Source organism: Sceloporus undulatus, chromosome 3 (assembly GCF_019175285.1).
Source record: "Sceloporus undulatus isolate JIND9_A2432 ecotype Alabama chromosome 3, SceUnd_v1.1, whole genome shotgun sequence".
Lineage (NCBI taxonomy): Eukaryota > Metazoa > Chordata > Lepidosauria > Squamata > Phrynosomatidae > Sceloporus > Sceloporus undulatus.
The window spans coordinates 5,889,862-5,907,488 of NC_056524.1; the positions used below are offsets into that span (position 1 = coordinate 5,889,862).

The 17,627-nt window shown below is 42.4% G+C and overlaps 1 protein-coding gene across 8 annotated transcripts in view; it reads left to right on the forward strand.

Moving 5' to 3' along the window:
- The window catches only part of GDPD5 (glycerophosphodiester phosphodiesterase domain containing 5), a 200,461-nt gene extending 189,742 nt beyond the window's left edge, over positions 1-10,719 (forward strand). For 3 of the 8 annotated variants that reach the window (XM_042458354.1, XM_042458356.1, XM_042458355.1), the window contains exons 15-17: positions 2,255-2,269; positions 6,556-6,668; positions 10,158-10,719. In XM_042458354.1, coding sequence (XP_042314288.1) covers positions 2,255-2,269; positions 6,556-6,668; positions 10,158-10,273 — 244 coding nt within the window. In that variant the 3' untranslated portion in view covers positions 10,274-10,719. Of the gene's footprint in view, positions 1-2,254; positions 2,270-6,555; positions 6,669-8,349; positions 8,493-10,157 lie in introns of all 8 variants that reach the window. The other 5 variants (XR_006102957.1, XM_042458358.1, XR_006102958.1 and 2 more) reach the window with 5 other exon arrangements.
- The last annotated feature ends 6,908 nt before the right edge of the window (positions 10,720-17,627 follow it).

Genomic DNA, 17,627 nt, shown 5'->3' on the forward strand with positions numbered 1-17,627 from the left:
GGATTGGAGAGTGTAAAGTATGATGAAGAATTAAACCAAAGTGCTGGTGAAGGCTAAGGAAAAAATTAGGGGTGGTAATAGATAACATATAATACAGGTAGAATTCAAAGACATAGCTATGTTAGCCTGCAAAAACAGTATGCAAAGGGATCTTGTAGCACCTTTGAGACTAACTGAAAGTAAGAAGCTGGTAGCATGAGCTTTCATAGACTTGAGTCTGCTTCCTAATATGCGTCGTCGTCATCACCATCATCATCATCATGGGACTCAGGGTGTCTTACAACATTAAAAAAACCATACAGTTTAAAAGCATACAAAAGTAGTATATTAAAATAGAATTAAATTACTACAATAATTAAAACAAATTCAATGCTAAAATCAAGTTTAAAGTGCTTAAAATGCATTAAAACAATATAACAACACTCCATCACATGCTTCACATATGAATGAAGTGGAGGGTCCAGGGGCAGATCTATATAAGCAGCCAAGAGAGCCCTCATGAGGCTGGCGGTTAGCTAGTGTTGTAATGTGTGACAGTGTGAGACAATGGTTTCCTGGCACACTACACACATTACAACCCTAGCTAACCCCTCAGCCTCATGAGGTCTCTCTCAGCCAGCTGATCACATCTCCTTTCTGGTTCCCAAACTACATGCCAACACTCCTTCCTCCACTCATATGGTTATCTGTTCACCTTAGCTTTAGGCAACGTCCTTCCTCCTGCCTTGTCCCCCAAGGCAAAGAAATGTCCACAACCATAAGTTTTGCATTCCTGTTACACACAGAGACTGCTTGTATAGATCTATCCCTGGATCCTCCACTTCAAGCATCTTAGCAAGTAGACTCAAGTCTATGAAAGTTTGTGCTACCAGCTTCTTTCTTTCAGGGAGTCTCAAAGGTGCTACTGGATCCCTTCGCACACACAATACAGGATTAGCCAGAGCAGTGCCTAAGTTTTAAAGGCCAGTGCTGGTTCCCCATCACTGTTGAAGGCCTGAGACGTTACAATAGAGCCTCCAGTTAGCTTTGGAGAACTTGCCATGGTGGAATACAGGGCTCCAAGTCTGGCAGAATTGGTAAAAGATTAGAAAGAACTAAAGTCATCACAATCAAAATTTTAGCCGACTGCTGGGTTTTCCAAATGGGAGATTTTCTGGAAAAGGTTATAAAGAATGATAGGTCAAAAATCCCAACTAAAAAATCTTCCCAAAAAATCTATTGGAAATTTTTGTTGCCAAAAGATTGCAGCTTCTGCACCTCTCAACTATCCAAGAGACGCCGGGTGGATCTGATATAACCTAGAAGTCTCCTGTTTCTAATCCTTAACCCCAAATGAATGTTTAAAAAATCTGGGTTAAGTTAAACCAATAGAAAAGAATATCAAGGAAGATGGAAGGCGATAAGGAAAGGGAGAGAAATAATATGTAAAATTATTAAATACTTCAAGCAGATAGCTTTAAACAAAAACCCAGAGGAGGCATTAATTGTTTTTAAATGACAGGTTAGAGTCAAGTTAAATATGAAGAAGAATTTGAAACCTGTTTGCTCTATTGCCTAGCAAATTCAAGTAACTTCTTTGTGTTAATTTAAAAGGAAAGTTTAGGCGAATAATGTTGGGGATGTTAGAAGTTGGGGTAGGGCAATGGTAGCAGGTGTCCTCCATGTCAGTGGAGCAGTGAATCCACTCTAGGTTTTACCCTACTCTTGAGGTATCAAAGATGTTAAAACCTATCCACTGCCCCCCAAAACCCTCCAACACCTTGGATAGCTCCTTCAACCTTTGTAGCAAAATATAGAATGGATTCACTGCCCCACTGATATGAGAGCCACTACTGTCAAAAGGTAGGTAGGTTTGAAGGAACTGGATCCATTGCAGGACATACCAGGCCTTGGTCCCCTACATGCAAAAATGGAGGCCATAATCATTCAGAGAAGATTATAAGGGATTATAAGGCATTACCACCGTAGCCAAGAAATGAGGAAGATATAGTCCCCCCTCCATCTTTTCCCCTGGTTAGGTTCCCCTGTCTTTCTACATTAATAGCTACAATTTTGTTTGAATTATTTGGAAGCCTTGCTCCTTGGGGAAGGATGGACCAAAAGATGACTGCAAAGGAGGGATCTCTCTTTTCCTCAATGCCTTGACTATTTTTTCTTACTGCTCTGACGTTTGTTGCATGTTCCTCTTCCTTTCTCTTTCTCTCTCTCTTTCTCTCTCTTTTCTCTCTGCTGCTGCATTTTGGCATCTTTACAGCTATCACATGATCAGGTAATTTCTGATGCCTCCTTCCTCATCTCACCTTTTGTCTTTACTTTTTTTACTTTTTCTTTTCATTTTAAGCATTGCTGCAAATTTGGGTTAAAGCGGGACATTTTTCTGGAAGCCGTTTTAAGGGGGGAAATCTACTGACAGTCTACGCAAAAAGGCAGTGTAGTGTGCAAAATGTGGTTGTGAGTAGTTATCTGCATAACAGAGGCTGCATCTACTGCAGAAATGGTCCACTTTGTCACCACTTTAACTGCCATGGCTCAATGGTATGGATTTCCGGGATTTGTAGTGATATATTTAGCCTTCTCTGTATGAGAGACTTAGTGCCACAACAAACTACAACTATAGGATGGAACCATGACAGCCCAAGCAATGCCAAACTGCATTGATTCTGCAGTGTGGCAGTAGCCAGAGATTCCTAAACTACCCTAGTGCATATTGAAGGCCAAACTACGGGTGAAATGTGCAGGATTTTATTTTTTAGTGCGGAATGCATACCATGGAGGACTTGATCATTAATGGGAGCACAGCAGTTATGGGTGTCAACATAAGCTTCACTGCTTTGGTCCTGAGAAAAATGTCAAAACTGCTATTCGCTTTGGATAGAATTAGCATCTTGGAACTTGAAAAACTTAGCATTTTTTATTACAAAACCCAATATCCTTTAGCCAGAATGACAGTTAGCCCCATTGGTCTCAGGACTCTGGGAACTGTAATTGTTTTTTTTAAAGTTTAACTTCTCAAGCTCTAGGATTTCCTCCCAATGCAAATAGCAGCTTCAGAGGAGAATTGTGTTTTACAACCAAAACAGGCGAGCATAACAATGAAAGTCTTTGCTTATTTTATTATTACTTGCAAAAAAGGGGAGAAAGCCCAACAATCAAACATTTGCTCCTTGTTGAGTTATGAGTTCTTGTGCATTTTTGATTACTTTTTCTGTTTTGTGACTTTTTTTTGGCAAAGATTTCATTTACACAAAAAATAGTGCATAAAAAGCGTTTTTGTGTGTGAGAGCATTCTTTTTTCTGCAATAGTATTCAGGTGTTTTTTTCCTCACACAAAATTAATGCACAAAATGTTCAAAAATAGAGAAAACATGAAGGAAAAAATGTAAATTTAAATATCAACAGCATATGACTTTTTCCCCCCCGAAGGAGTGTCTTTATATGTCAAGACACCCTTTTCTTGGTATGGATGAGAAAATTTGTGAACATTCTTTACAACCCTTTGTAGGCGAAATGTTTGAATTTCATGTCCATACCTGGTGAGGGTGCATTGAACCCTTTCCCCCGTTGATAGAATCACAGCCCAGTTAAGTTCATAAATCTTTCCATTCAGTAGCCAGATCCCTGCTTTGCTTGTGGAAGGTTCCAGGTTCAATTCCCACTATCTCCATTTAAAAGGCTCTCATGGGATAAATGATAGGAAATGTCCCTCCATACCTACTGATCAGGTTATACAGTACCATGTTGGATGGACAAATTTTATACACATGCACCCAGAATTTTGTTAAATGTTTAGAAAGAAGTCTTGCTTTGAGACAAGCTTAGAGGGTGTGAATTTGAAATGCAGGATGAAAACCAAATGCTTCAAGATGCTTCACAGTACATTTAACAGGTTTTTATTCACCATGGAAAAAGTGCTTCTACATCACCCAGAAAGTGGGAAACTGATGTGCCAGTCGCCATGTGAGATTCCACTTGGTGACACACACACACTGGGGAATCCATAATTGACTCCAGCTTTGTTGTACGCATGGCAAAATAAAGTGTGTGTGTGTGTCCAGGAGAGAGAGAGAGATTTCTGGGGTTTGCTTCCTTTTCCTTCCTTATTCTCAACATGGAATGGTTTCCCATGAAGGAAGCACAAACTGGAGTGTGAAGCACTTTTTTGGCTTGGAAATTTGCTTTCCACTATTCCACCATTTAGAAGGCTGGGAGGATAGGTAGAGTCTCCAGCTGATGCCATCTACCTTCTTTCACCTCATCTAAGCTGCTTCTGCACACATCTGTGCTTTATCAGCCAATGTACCATCATCACCCTCTATCTTTCCTACTGTTATTACATGAAGAGAAAATCTTTTTTGGCTTTTCTGTGGCTATTTCCTCCACCAGATGGTGATGGGTTAATGCATACATTTCCTCCCTCGAGTCTCTTTAACATAATATTATCATTTGCGAAGGGATGGGTGCCCAGCACCTCAGCTTAGACCCATGGTTCGCAAACATTGGTTCTCCAAGTGTTTTGGATCTCAGCTCCCAGAAGCCCCAACCAACTTGGCCAACTGTCAGGAATTCTGGGAGCTGAAGTCCAGATCATCCAAACCATCCAAAACATCTGGAGGACCAAAGTCTGGAAGAAACTGGCCTAGACCATTGTCTGTGCAGCAGACTCTTCCTAGTGGAAGCTGGACACTTTCACAGCAGTGAGAGGGGGCAAATTCCATTATGGGTTTTAGTCCAAATTTGAAATGAGTTATCTGAGGTGCTTAGAAGTGCTTTGCATTAGACTAAAACCCAAAGTGCATTCATTGTGCCAATATTATGGAAACCACTATCTGCCAAAGACTCCAGCTACTCTTTTGGGGAACTGATGAGGATTAAGTAACAGAGCTGATATTAATAAACATGTTTTCCATTATCATGTATAAAGCAAGGTTATATTATGCACATGATCTCTAGTGGGAGTGCTGCAGTTGGAAAGAACTAGGAATGTGCATTATGGAATGCCCAGTACCTTTAAGGTGTTTATGTGTAATTGGTGTCTTTTCATATTAGGGCCTTGTACCTTAGTTTGTGTGTGGTTTTAATGTTTGTGTTTGATTTCTTGTGGAAGAGGAGGAGGGACCTTGGGTTTTGAACTTCAGGGATGAACTTGTCCTCCAGTGACCAAACTTCGGGATGCAGCCTGGTTTAAAGAAACGTTGCATCAATAAATCACATGAAGTTTAGAGGGGGGGTTTTAATCAAAGAAAGAAATATTCATTCTTGGAATGGGAGATAAAATGTGGGCTGCCTCTTTTGGGGTACTTTTTGCCATTTGTATAAATGTTTTCTTCTGGAAAAGAACAAAACCACCTCTTTGTGGTCATTTAGGCACCCTTATTAATCAGTTTTGTTATTGTGTGCCTTCAAGTCATTTCCGACTTACGGCAACCCTAAGGGTCATGGTCCAATACTCAAACCATCACACCACGCTGGCTCTCTTATTAATTGGTTTCAGATGTTAAATTAGCAGATTAAAGGGTTTGTGATGTGATGAATGAAGCATGAGCTTCTTACCTTGTTTGGACTCTTTAGAGAAGCAGATATGATAGCAAATCAAAGTCTGCCTCTTCCCTAAACCCACCTCCTCTTTTGAACTGATTGGATAAGCTGATGGTGTTAGTTTGCCATCTTCTTTCCAAGTCATTTTAGGGTAGAATCAAAACATAGGGAAATTGCATTTGTGGACTATTACTCCCAGAACAGTCCAAAAATGTCATTTTCCAAAACTGTAGGTAGAATGCTGAATATACTTTTCCTCATCTTGCTTTGTTTAATGGAGTGTAAATTAAGTCAGTCTCCCCATTGGAACAAGACCCTTGTTTACCTTGGGTTTTTCCTGATTCCCTAAAGCATGTTTTGCACCCTTCTGGTCCTTCTTGGCAAGTTTCTTCAGAGGGGAATTTGCCATTGCCATCCTCTGAGGCTCAGAGCATATGACTTGCCCAAGGTCAACAAGTGGGTTTATATGGTCGAACCAGGATTTGGACCCCAGTCTCCAGAGTCATGTACTATACCTTTTGAAGCTTTGAGGGTGTGCAGATTCCCTATTAAAGGCTTTAATATGTATGCCAAGGTGTGGATCATGTGGCCCTGCAGTTGTTGTACTGCAACTCCCACCACTCCTTACCATTGGCTGTTCTAGGTCAGCCTCCTGGGAGCTGCAATTTAGCCACATCTGGAGGGCTGCAAGATTCCCACCCGTGGAAATGAATTTAAAATGTCCTAAAACCATGCGTGGGTGCGGATTTGCGAACAGCCAGTTAGGCCCTCACAGGCTGCAGTAAGCAGTCATGTTTTTCACTTGGCACCAGAATGACAGCAGTGTTGGCACCAGTTTGGCCTGTAAAGAGGAGGATATTCCATGACTGGGCTGCCCACTGTGGAAAATGCAGAATAAACACAGGAAGAAGCGCCAGAATCTTCCCTCACCGCCACTTCCCATCAAAACTCTGACCATGTGGAAAGAGGGTTGGGCACATTGGAGGGGCCAGTCTTTTACATTCTCCTCCTCCGTTGCAGGTGGCGCATGGGAAGCATCCGCACATACAATCCTGAGCAGATCATGCTCAGTGCCGCTGTCCGAAGGTCCAGCCGAGACGTCAACATCATGAAAGAGAAACTCATCTTTTCAGGTAAGATGTCTCAATGTCTCTGACCTCCTGGATTCCTGGGGGGAGTGTAACTGGATTTCAAACCCACCATGCCATTGTCTTTATGTACAATATGACCTCCATATCTGTGGAACCGATACAAGCAGTTTCGCTTACCTGCATCCAAAAAAGTTCTCTCTAGGCAATTTCTAGATCCTTCAATGTGACTCAATGCCTCTACTGAAAACTGACCATACAGTTTTGTTGGCGGACCTAAGATTCCTAGAGAGGTACTATTTCTAGGCATTTTCTAGGTCCTCCGTCAGGATTGTATGGTATGCCTCCACCAGAAGTCAATAGGTTTTGCTATTATCCATGGTTTTGGATTTCCATGGTAAGTCCAGGAATGTGTCATCCATGGATACAAGGGTTGTACCATATTTTGTTTCTTATCTGGCTTTTCTTGTTCTGCTCTTTTGGTGCATCTGTTTCTTTTCTTGTCTGTGTCCGCATGTGTTAAAATGGATAGCATCTGTGTCACAAGCAACAGAAGAGCCTAGCAATGCCATAAAGACTAATAAACCTATAATGTCATAACTTTTTGTCATGCATCTGATGGGGCTGCCAGCCACTCCTTCTCAGCCAGACCTATCCCACCCTTGAGAAGATAAAGTTTAAATCAAGGAAGAGGAAAGCAGTGAATTCTGCTGCTCGATCTCCTTGTTGGATCCATCTAAATCCAACTTAGTCCAATCAGGAGGCCTTGCTTCATTAAAAGAAATGCATTCATTAAAAGATCTTGCTTCATTAAAAGAAATGAATATTTGTCTTACATTCTGACAACCAAGTTGCTGGACAGAATGAGTCCATCCATCACTCATGGACTCTAACACAGTATCCTGAAAGTTGCACAGTCAAATCATGGATAAAGTAACTTCCCATCAAATTAGCAAACATCCCTAGCAGATGTTTTGGTTATCTTTCCAGACCAGGTGTTCAACTGGCCACCTACAGACACCTTTCATGTAAACAAGCCAATCCCCGTCCCTTGCTATCAGAAAGACTAACACTTACTTGTCAGGAAAGGCTGAGATATATATACTCGACTATAAGTCAACCTCACATATAAGTTCGGGACAAGTCTTGGGGCCAAAATTATGGATTTTGTAATGACCTGTGGATAAGTCGAGGGTAAAACTTAGGAGCATGTTACAAAGGATCTATTCTAAAAGATGAAGCAAAGGAAAACAATGCCAAAACAGAGCTGCCCAACTTTAGGATGAAGCCTGGTTTAAAGAAATGTTGAATAGACATATGACTAAGGATATATTGAGGTTAGATGGGTGTCTTTCAGGAGTGCTTTAGCTGCATACTCCTTCATAACAAGGGGTTGGATTAGATGACCCTTGTGGTCCCTTCCAGCTCTTAAACTGCTATGATTATGCAAAGTAATTCCTCCTCCCCACAGGGACTTAGCCAGGGGGGGGGGTCTTGGGGTCCGGACCCCCCCTTCCATTAGAAAAATGAACGGTGTGTGCTGCTGTGCCGCTGCACCCAAGCCCTATTATAATGGTGGCACTTAGTCTGGACCCCCCGTCTTCCTAAAATCCTAGTTACGTCCCTGCTCCCCAAGAAAACCACAGCAGCTTTACAATAATTTAGTTGTGGCGTTAATTGTAAAAGGAAACAAATAGAAATATAGGATGGTTTTGTGTTTCTTAAGGAAAGAAATGCTGGTCCATCATGGTTTCTTCCCTGCTGCACCTCCCACATCAGAAGCATGAGTGTTTTGAAACTGTGTCTTGCAGGTTCTAGCCATTAGGTGGCACCAAGGCCATGGCCATTTTGTTTTCTTAAGCCTGCAAGGTAAGAATGCCGGTTTGTTGAAGCTTTCACACATAGCGGTGGAGGGTCCCAGGAAGCCCTGCACATTTCAGGCTCTTGGTGGATTTTGGCTTGCTTAACTGCTCAAGAATGTCTCCACTAACTCCATACTCCTTGTCACCTCTTCTCTGCGCTGCCTATGCTAGGATGTTCCACTTTTTAATTCACTGCCATTGTAGGCCTTTTGTCCGATGGGTTCTGGATGATTATCGTCCTCTATTTAAAGCTGGCCAGAATCCAAAATTCTGTTTTTAAGTCCCATAAGAACACAAGCCACCCAAGGTGACCAGACAGCCTCCTTTTCCAGGACATTTCAACTTTCTGTCCCGGAAAAAATTCAAAATGTCCTCTATTTTGGGCATTACTAAGAAGCATGAATTTACATTTATGTTAGTGTTTTTAGTTTTTATTTGATCATATCCTACATTTTTCTTGATTGCCCTACATTTTGCAGTGCCTCATCCTCCTTTGTGTTTAGGACATTTGGTCACCTTTCAAGAGAGCCTTGTGGGACTCTTTCCTGTGCTTTGTCGCCACCTGGTGTTTGAGAATAACCATTACACTGTGGTGGACCCCATAGTTTGCACACAAAAATCTTAGCTTTAGCCCTGAGTGTCACTGGACAAAGGTTTTCAGATAGCAGGGCTGGGAAATTCTCAGCCAAAGATCTCAAAGAACCAACCGTTATAAATGGCGTTATTGTGTCTAATACAATTCACTGTATATTTTTCTGGTTGGTTAATACACACACACCTCTTTTTGACTACTTCGTGCAAATGTAGGTTTTCAACACAAACTTGTGTGGGAATGAAAGCACTTCAGCATCCTCTCCTTCCCTCCCAATTTCTTTTTAGAAAACACAAAGCCACAGGTCTCTTCAACTGTTAATATTTCCCCCCTGCTTTATCTCTTGCATTGCAACCTGTCTGGATGTACTAAACTACATTAAATGCTCTTGTAATCTGGATTTTAATCTTCAAGTTTGCATACAGTGGAATCAATGTGATATGGTGATGGAATGTGGATAAACATCAGCTGTTGCGTGCATGTCTACTAGGCATCGTGAACAATGGGATTTTGCACATTGCTTGTTCAGTGTGTTTAGTCTCCAAGGAGAAAATCCATTAATGTTATCATGCTCTGCCTATACTTCCCAATATTATCTGGCTACTAGTTGAGTAATAAGTAAATCCCCATGGATGGGTATTTGGGCATGATAATTTAATAATTAATCAATTATCTTTTTCTCAGTAAGGGTCTCAAGCTGGGTTATGGCATAAGCTTAAACCAATGTACAATTAAAACAATATGTGGTGCAAAGTTTTGAAAAACCTTATTCTATATCAAAATACCTAAAAGAGTTGTAAAATACCTTTAAAATATTATTTGTGTGGAAATCAGATTAATGATATACAAATATGTATACATGAAAATATATTTCTGCACATTCTCCAAAGTGAATGTACAAAAGAGCCGATGTTTGTGCATATTATCCAGCTGACACAGATTAATTGTAGCAGATATTAACATAAATTCTTACAGATAAATTCTAACTTATGATTAACTGTGGTGGAGGGAGTATGATTTATTTTGTTTGATTTCCTATGCTTTAACAACATCCTCCCCCCCTTTTTTTTTCCTCTTCAGAAATCAACAGCGGAGGAGAAATGGCGGATGAGCTTTCGCTTTGCTCTGAGAACGGCTATGCCAATGAGGTTGTTACGCCCATGGATCATCGAGAAGTGAAGCTCCGCATTGACTGAGGGTGCTGGGTGGACAGGGACTAGTGGTCTCCATAAACCTACCCCGAAATCCCCCCACCCCTTGGTGCAAACGGCTCTTCCATGCGCTGTCTGGGACTGGACTCCCTTCCACCAAACTCTTAATGCAATGGACTTTGTGAGGATGGCCTGGTGCCTCTCCAGAAACTGAAGCTGGACTGGGTTTCTTCAGAACACTTTTTTCTTTTGTAAATACATCCCCTTTTTTGTGCCCCTTTTCTTGCATGGGAGGGTGAGGGGGGGTGGGGAACAGGCCTGTTTATGAGGAGAAAACTAGAGACCTGATGTGGTGCCACCTGGCAGGGCCAGCTAGGAGTCTCAGGCATCGTGGCAAGCCGGTGGTGAAACAAACCCCATTGTCTTCTCTCCTCCTCTCCCTGGTGCAGCGATTCTTTAGCTGAACTTATTTAAATATGGATGTTGTGAAATTCTTGTGATGTGTCATTATTATGATTGTCATTATCCTGAATATGAGGTTAAAGGCTTTCATGGCCAGCATCCATCCTTTCTTGTGGGTTTTTCTGGCAATGTGTCCATGTTTTAGAAGAGTTTATTCCTGACGTTCCGCCTGCATCTGTGGCTGGCATCTTCTTCATCTTCTCTGAAGATGCCAGCCACAGATGCAGGTGAAACATCAGGTATAAATTCTTCTAGAACATGGCCACATAGTCCGAAAAACCCACAAAAACTAGTTATCCTGAATAGTTGATGGTTTATATGGTTGGAATCGAGACTCTCCAGATGTTGGTGGTGTTAACTGCCATCACGTTGACTTCAGCTTGTGATGACCCTGTGAATGAGAGACCTCCAAGTCACCCTATTATCAACAGTGCTGCTCAGGTCTTGCTAACTCAGGGTTGTGGATTCCTTGATAGAATCTATCCATCTGGGATGTGGTCTTCTTTGCCTATTGCCTTCTACCATAACAAGCATTATTGTCTTTACTAGGGAGTCTTGTCTTCTCATAATTTGGTCAAAATACAGTGTGACAGAAACAAAATGTTGCATGTGTGCATGGTGTGCCGCATGCACGAGCCCCTTTATTGTCAATGGGGCTCAACCATACACTATTTGCTGTACATGGAGGGGTCCGGAATGGACCCCCGTGTAAAGCAATGGTGCACTGTACAACAGTCTCAGTTTAGTCATCTTGGCTTTAAGGGAAAATTCATGTTTGATTTGCTCTTGGACTAATTTATTTGCCTTTTTGGCAGTCCATGCTATCCATAATACTTTCCAGAAGTAGGCCTCCAGATGTTGTCAGGTTGGAATGACCACCATTCCTTACCATTTAGTTGTGCTGGCTCGGGATGCTGGGACTTGCACTCCAACAACTGTCTAAAGGGTTGCCTCATTCCCCACTCCGGTTTATCTGTAGGATGGAATTCTTTAGAGATTTTAAACCCAAGGAAAAAGCTAAACCAGAGGGGTTTTATCATGAAAAGAAGATTAAATGGAGGGATGCAGCAACTGGGATGTTCATTCCTTATCAAAATGGAGGGAGGAAGAGGAGGGTAGATGACAAGAATGGGGGAGAACAGGTTCCTATGGTGGTCCCACTGAATCCTATGGTGAAGATGAAGGTGGGGGAAATTGCACTGGTCTAACAACAGTGAATCTCTTGAGGTCTTCCAAAACTGATTCTCACATTCATCTACATATCATCTAGTGCGTCCAGCCTAACCTGGATATGAAGTACAGCAGGTTGGTAGAAAACACTGGATGCACAATCACAGTTTTTAAGTTCTAAGTATAAGAGCTACTCTCCTTCCAACATGTCTGCTACTATACACCAGAATCCTATATGGCTTGACACAGTGTGATGAGGCAGCTAAAAGGCCAGTGCAATTTTAGCTGCATCAGTAGACATATAGTGTCTAATAAGTTAACATGGCAACATGGGCAGGCTGGAGACACCCAGGCTCTGCTGTGCCTCCTTTTTTTGTTTCTCTTTTCCCTGCACAATTCTAGAGCTCTCCTGCCTTGAATTAATTTAAAAGCAAAAAAGAAAGAAGGAAAAGGTAATCGGGGTGTTTGGGAATAGCAAGGGGCACGGGGACAGGAGAAGAGCGGACAGTGACAGCACATAGAAACATAGAGTTGGAAGAGACCTCAAGGGCCATCCAATCCAACCCCATTCTGCCATGCAGGAACACACAATCCAAGTACTCTTCACAGATGGCCATCCAGCCTCTATTTAAAAACCTTCAAAGAAGGAGACTCCACCATACTCCAGAGCAGCATCTTCCACTATCGAACAGCTCTTGCTCTCAGGAAGTTCTTCCTAGTATCTCTTTTCCAGTAGTTTGAATCCATTGCTCCGGGCCCTACTCTGGAGCGGCAGAAAACAAACTCCATCTTCAGTATGTTGTTCCTAACTGCCTTCAAGTCGATCTCAACTCATGGCGACCCTATGGATGAGACATCTCCAAGACCCTCTGTCTTCCATTGCTCTGCTTAATTCCTGCAACCCCATAAAACCTATAGTGACCTCCTTAATATAGTCCATTCACTTGGCATGCAGCCTTCCTCTCTTCCTCCTTCCCTCCACCTTTCCCAGCATTATTATATTTTTCAATGAGTCCTTCCTTCTCATGATGTGCCCAAAGTACGACAGCCTCATTTTGGTCATCTTGGCTTCCAGAGGGGAAAAAATCATATCACCTCTTAACCAACTCTTTTCCAGGCTAAACATACCCAGCTTCCTAAGTCACTTATTGCAGGGGTTTATGGTTTCCAGGCCTTTCACCATTTTGGTTGCCCTTGTCTGGACACACCCCAGTTTGTCAACATCCTTTTTGAATTGTGGTACCCAGAACTGGACACCACACTTACAAAGTGAACACTTTGACATAAGGCAACAACAGCCATGTGTCTGGTGATCACGCAGTTGCTCTGTAAGTGGCATTTTGCACCTGGGGACTTGCATGATTGCAAAGTCATTGATGAGTTTCCCCTGTGAATGAAAAGGGATGAGTCAGGGACAGAGCAGTGCAGGGTCAGAGGCAGCAGCATGCAATGAGTATCGCCAAAGCCACTCTTTTCCTGGTGAAATCATGATTTAAAAGCTATGTGCAGTAATGTCCTCCCTCAGACATAAGTCCACTTACAAAGACTGAAAGCCCCAAGAGGATTTCAGCCATGTGATGATGCTCAAACAGGAAACCAGCAACAAAGGATTTTACATGCCAAGGAAGTCAAAGTAACTGCACAAGAAGACCACAGCAAGAAGACAAAAAAGGTGCTGTTGGTTGGGGACTTGTTGCTCAGGGGTACAAAGACACCCATGTGCCAGCCTGGTAAATGCATGTGAAAGCGTGATGTCTTTGTGGCAGACACATCTGGAATGTCACTTGAGAATTTGCCAAAACTTTACAAGAACACAGGTCAGTACCCCTTTCTCCTCATTCATGTGGATATCAGCAACACAGCCAAAAATACATGTGAGCAGATCACCTCCGAAGTTTTGTTCAGGAAGCTAAAGGGGAGTGAGACACTGGTAGAATTCCTGCCAATTCTGCTAATGAATGACAGGACTACTGGGGATAAGAAAAGACTAAAAGCAAATGACAGGACAGTGAAGACAGGAGAAGCTTTGCTTCTGGGACCACGGTGTTCACTTCTTAGACAGAGGACGACTGGCTATGGATGGGCTGCATCTCACAAAGACTGGGAAGAATGTGTTTGGTAGTATGTCTTTCACTAAATAATATACCATGGGCAATCCTGACCTTGATATTCAAGACACAACTATAAATATAATACAATTACTAACATGGCCCCTTCCAGAAAAGCCAGCCTGGTGTAGTGGTTTGAATGTTGGACTGTGACTCTGGAGACCAGGGTTTGATTCCCCACTCAGCCATGAAAGCCACTGGGTGACCTTGAGCAAGTCACACTCTCTCAGCCTCGGAGGATGGCAATGGCAAACCCTCTTGGATGAAATTTGCCAAAAAAATCCCATAATAGATTCTCCTGAGGGTCTCTGTAACTCAGAAATGACTTGAAGGCACACAACAATAACAACAACAAGAAATGACATATCCATTGGCATGACCAAGGCCATAAAATGCCCATTCGATACATATATTGCCATCTCCTCCAAGGTACTTGCCCATATATTCTTAGCTTTGGCGTCCCATTTTAAGAGAAAAGTGGGATATAAATCAAATAAGTTGCAGTTGCATACAATACAACTTGATAAGCTATGTGTTTGTGCTCATCAGAAAGTACATTTGGACCTTGCAAGGGCTCTTTCACATGGAGGAGGCAAGCATCATTAAAATGTGATTAAATCGTGCTAATAGCATGATTGGGGAGAAGGCTATCACAGTCCTGTGCGCTTCTCCCATTCGTGTCATGTGTGTAAGCTGTAATGGATATGTCATTGGGGTTATTACCCAATGATGCGTCCATTACAGTTTACACATGGGACACAAATAGGAGAAGCACTAGAAGGTGTGATAATCTTTCCCCCCGATCGTGCTATTAGCACAATTTAATCACGTTTTAAGTGAAAATGTCCTTGGTATCTGCTGGGATTTGATTCCAGGATCTGCCATGGATACCAAAATTTGTGGATGCTTAAGTGCTATTAAATACAATGATGTAGTAAAATGGTATCCTTTATATAAAATGTCAAAATCAAGGTTTGCTTTTGAAATTTATAAATTTGTTTTAATACTTCTAAGCCGTGGATGATTGAATCTGTGGATAAAATATCAATTGATGCAGAGGACCAACTAGTAGCTTACCCACTCAGGACACAAACACAAAATGAAACAGGATCTGCTCTCTGGGGTGAACATATGGTCTGCCACTTTCCAGCTTGTAAATCCCATAAGCAGGAAGAAGGAGGGGCTTTCTCTCAGTCAAAAGGGCACATACAGCTGGTCCTGGTTTCAGTCACAGACATATCCTACTTGTCTCCAGCCAAAGGCCCATCTAGCTCTGGGTGGCTATGCTGGCTGCGGGATCCTGGGAGCTGAAATCCCCAAAGTAACTTTTCCAAGATCTGAGATTACCTCTCTGGAGCCAACTCACAAAGACGCTCTTCCCATGCTAGAGCAAGAGATTTTACTCCTGAACCTAAGCTTAAGCATCCAGTCTCAGCATGCATTAAAAATAGGTTTTGTTGCTCAAATTAGCCAATGTGTTTGTCCAATATTTATATGGCATCCTTCGGGAGTTATCAAAAGAAAAGGAAGGGCAATTAAATATAATCGTAAATTATTATGAAATCAGAGCCAGCGTGGCATAGTGGTTTGAGTATTGGGCTATGACTCTGGAGACCATGGTTCGAATCCCTGCTCAGCCATGGAAACCCACTGGGTGACCTTAGATAAGTCAGCCTCAGAGGAAGCCAAAGGCAAACTTCCCCTCAACGAATCTTGCCAAGAAAACCTTATAGTAGGTTTGCCTTAGGGTTGCCATAAATTGGAAATGACTTGAAGACACACATCAGCAACAACAATGGACTAAAAAAGAAGTGTGCACATACTTGTTGCCGTGTGCCTTCAAGTCATTTCTGACTCATAGTGACCCTAAGGGGGTTTCTTGGCAATTTTTGTCAGCGAGGACGACTTGCCTTCCCCTGAGGCTGAGAGCATGGGACTTGTCCAAGGGCACCCAGTGGGTTTCATGGCTGAGCTGGAAATCCAACCCTGGTCTCCAGAGTCCTAATCCAAGTCTCACATCACTACGCCACACTGGTTCATATTAAATTTCATATTAAACATAAACAGTGGGAGAGATCCTGTAATGCACATCATATCATAAATATTCTGCAAGCAAAATTACACTGCATCTGTCTTCCAGTTCACCCTGTCCCTGACACATTATTTAACTGTTTCACCTCATCATATAGAATCATAGAATCCTAGTTGGATGAGACCACAAGGATCATTCAGTCCAAAGCCATTCTGCCATGCAGGAATTCTCAATCAAAGTATCCCCGACAGATGGCCATCCACCCTCTGCTTAAAGATCTCCAAGGAAGGAGACTCCACCACTCTCCCAGTGAGTATGTTCCACTGTGAAATAGTTCTTATTGCCAGGATGTTCCTCCTAAGATTGAGGTGGAATCTCTTTTCCTGGAGCTTGCATCCATTGTACTGTGTTCTAGTCTCTGGAGCAGCAGAAAACAAGCTTGCTCCATCCTCAATATGACATCCTTTCAAATATATAAACAGCTCTACCATATCAACTCTTAACCTTCTCTTCTCCAGGTTAAACATACACAGCTCCCTAAGTCTTGGCTCATAAGGTATGGTTTTCAGACCCTTCACCATTTTAGTCACCCTCCTTTGAACACACTCCAGTTTCTCAATGCCCTTTTTAAATCGTGGTGCCCAGAACTGGGCACAGTATTCCAGATGAGGCATGACCAAAGCAAAATAGAGTGGCACTATTACTTCCCTTGATCTAGACACTATATGTCTATTGCAGCCTAAAATTGCATTGGCCTTTTTAGCTGCCGCATCACGTTGTTGACTCATGTTCAACTTGTGGTCTACTAGGATTCCTAGATCTCTTTCACACATAGTCTCCTTAAGCCAGGTTTCCACAATACTATATCCATGCATTTCATTTTTTCTACTTAAATGTAGTATCTTACATAAACTTTCATAGACTTGGTATGGTTGCTTGGACCAAGTCTCCAAAAGCTTATGCTACAACTTCTTTTGCACAGTTAGTCTCAAAGAAGCTACAAGACCCCTTGCATTTTGGTATTGCCAGCATGTTGTAATAGTTGAGCACTAGACTAGGACATTAGGAGACCAGGGTTCAGATCCCAGCTCAGCCATGGAAACACGGGGTGACTTTGGGCAAGTCGCAGTCTCTCAGCCTCCGAGGAAAGCAATAGCAAACCTTCTCCAAACATATCTTGTCAAGAAAACCCCATGATAGCCTTAGGGCTTCCATAGGTTGGAAACAATTTGGAGGTGCATAAAAACAGCAAGATATTCAATGGAGTCCTACAATTGCTGAGCAATCCAGTTCCTAGATCTTGAACGTAAGCTACAAATAAACCCAGAGAGAGTCTTGACCCAGATGACTCTGCCATTAATTCCATCTTGGTGCAATTTTTGCAAAGCCATGGATCAAATGAATGGCTCCCCCTGGACCCCAATTGGTTTTCCAGATGGGATGCAGCCCCTAAGCTGTCCCTTGGGCTACATCTCTCTCTTGCCATCTTTACATACTCCCTTCCAGGGGCAGCAGGGGGTCCAGGGAAGGATGCTCCTCCTGCAGAGACTGTAAATTGACAGCTGCAGCTTATGCCAAGCCAATCCCCTGGGCAGCGTCATAATAACAAGAGGAACAAAAGCTGCAT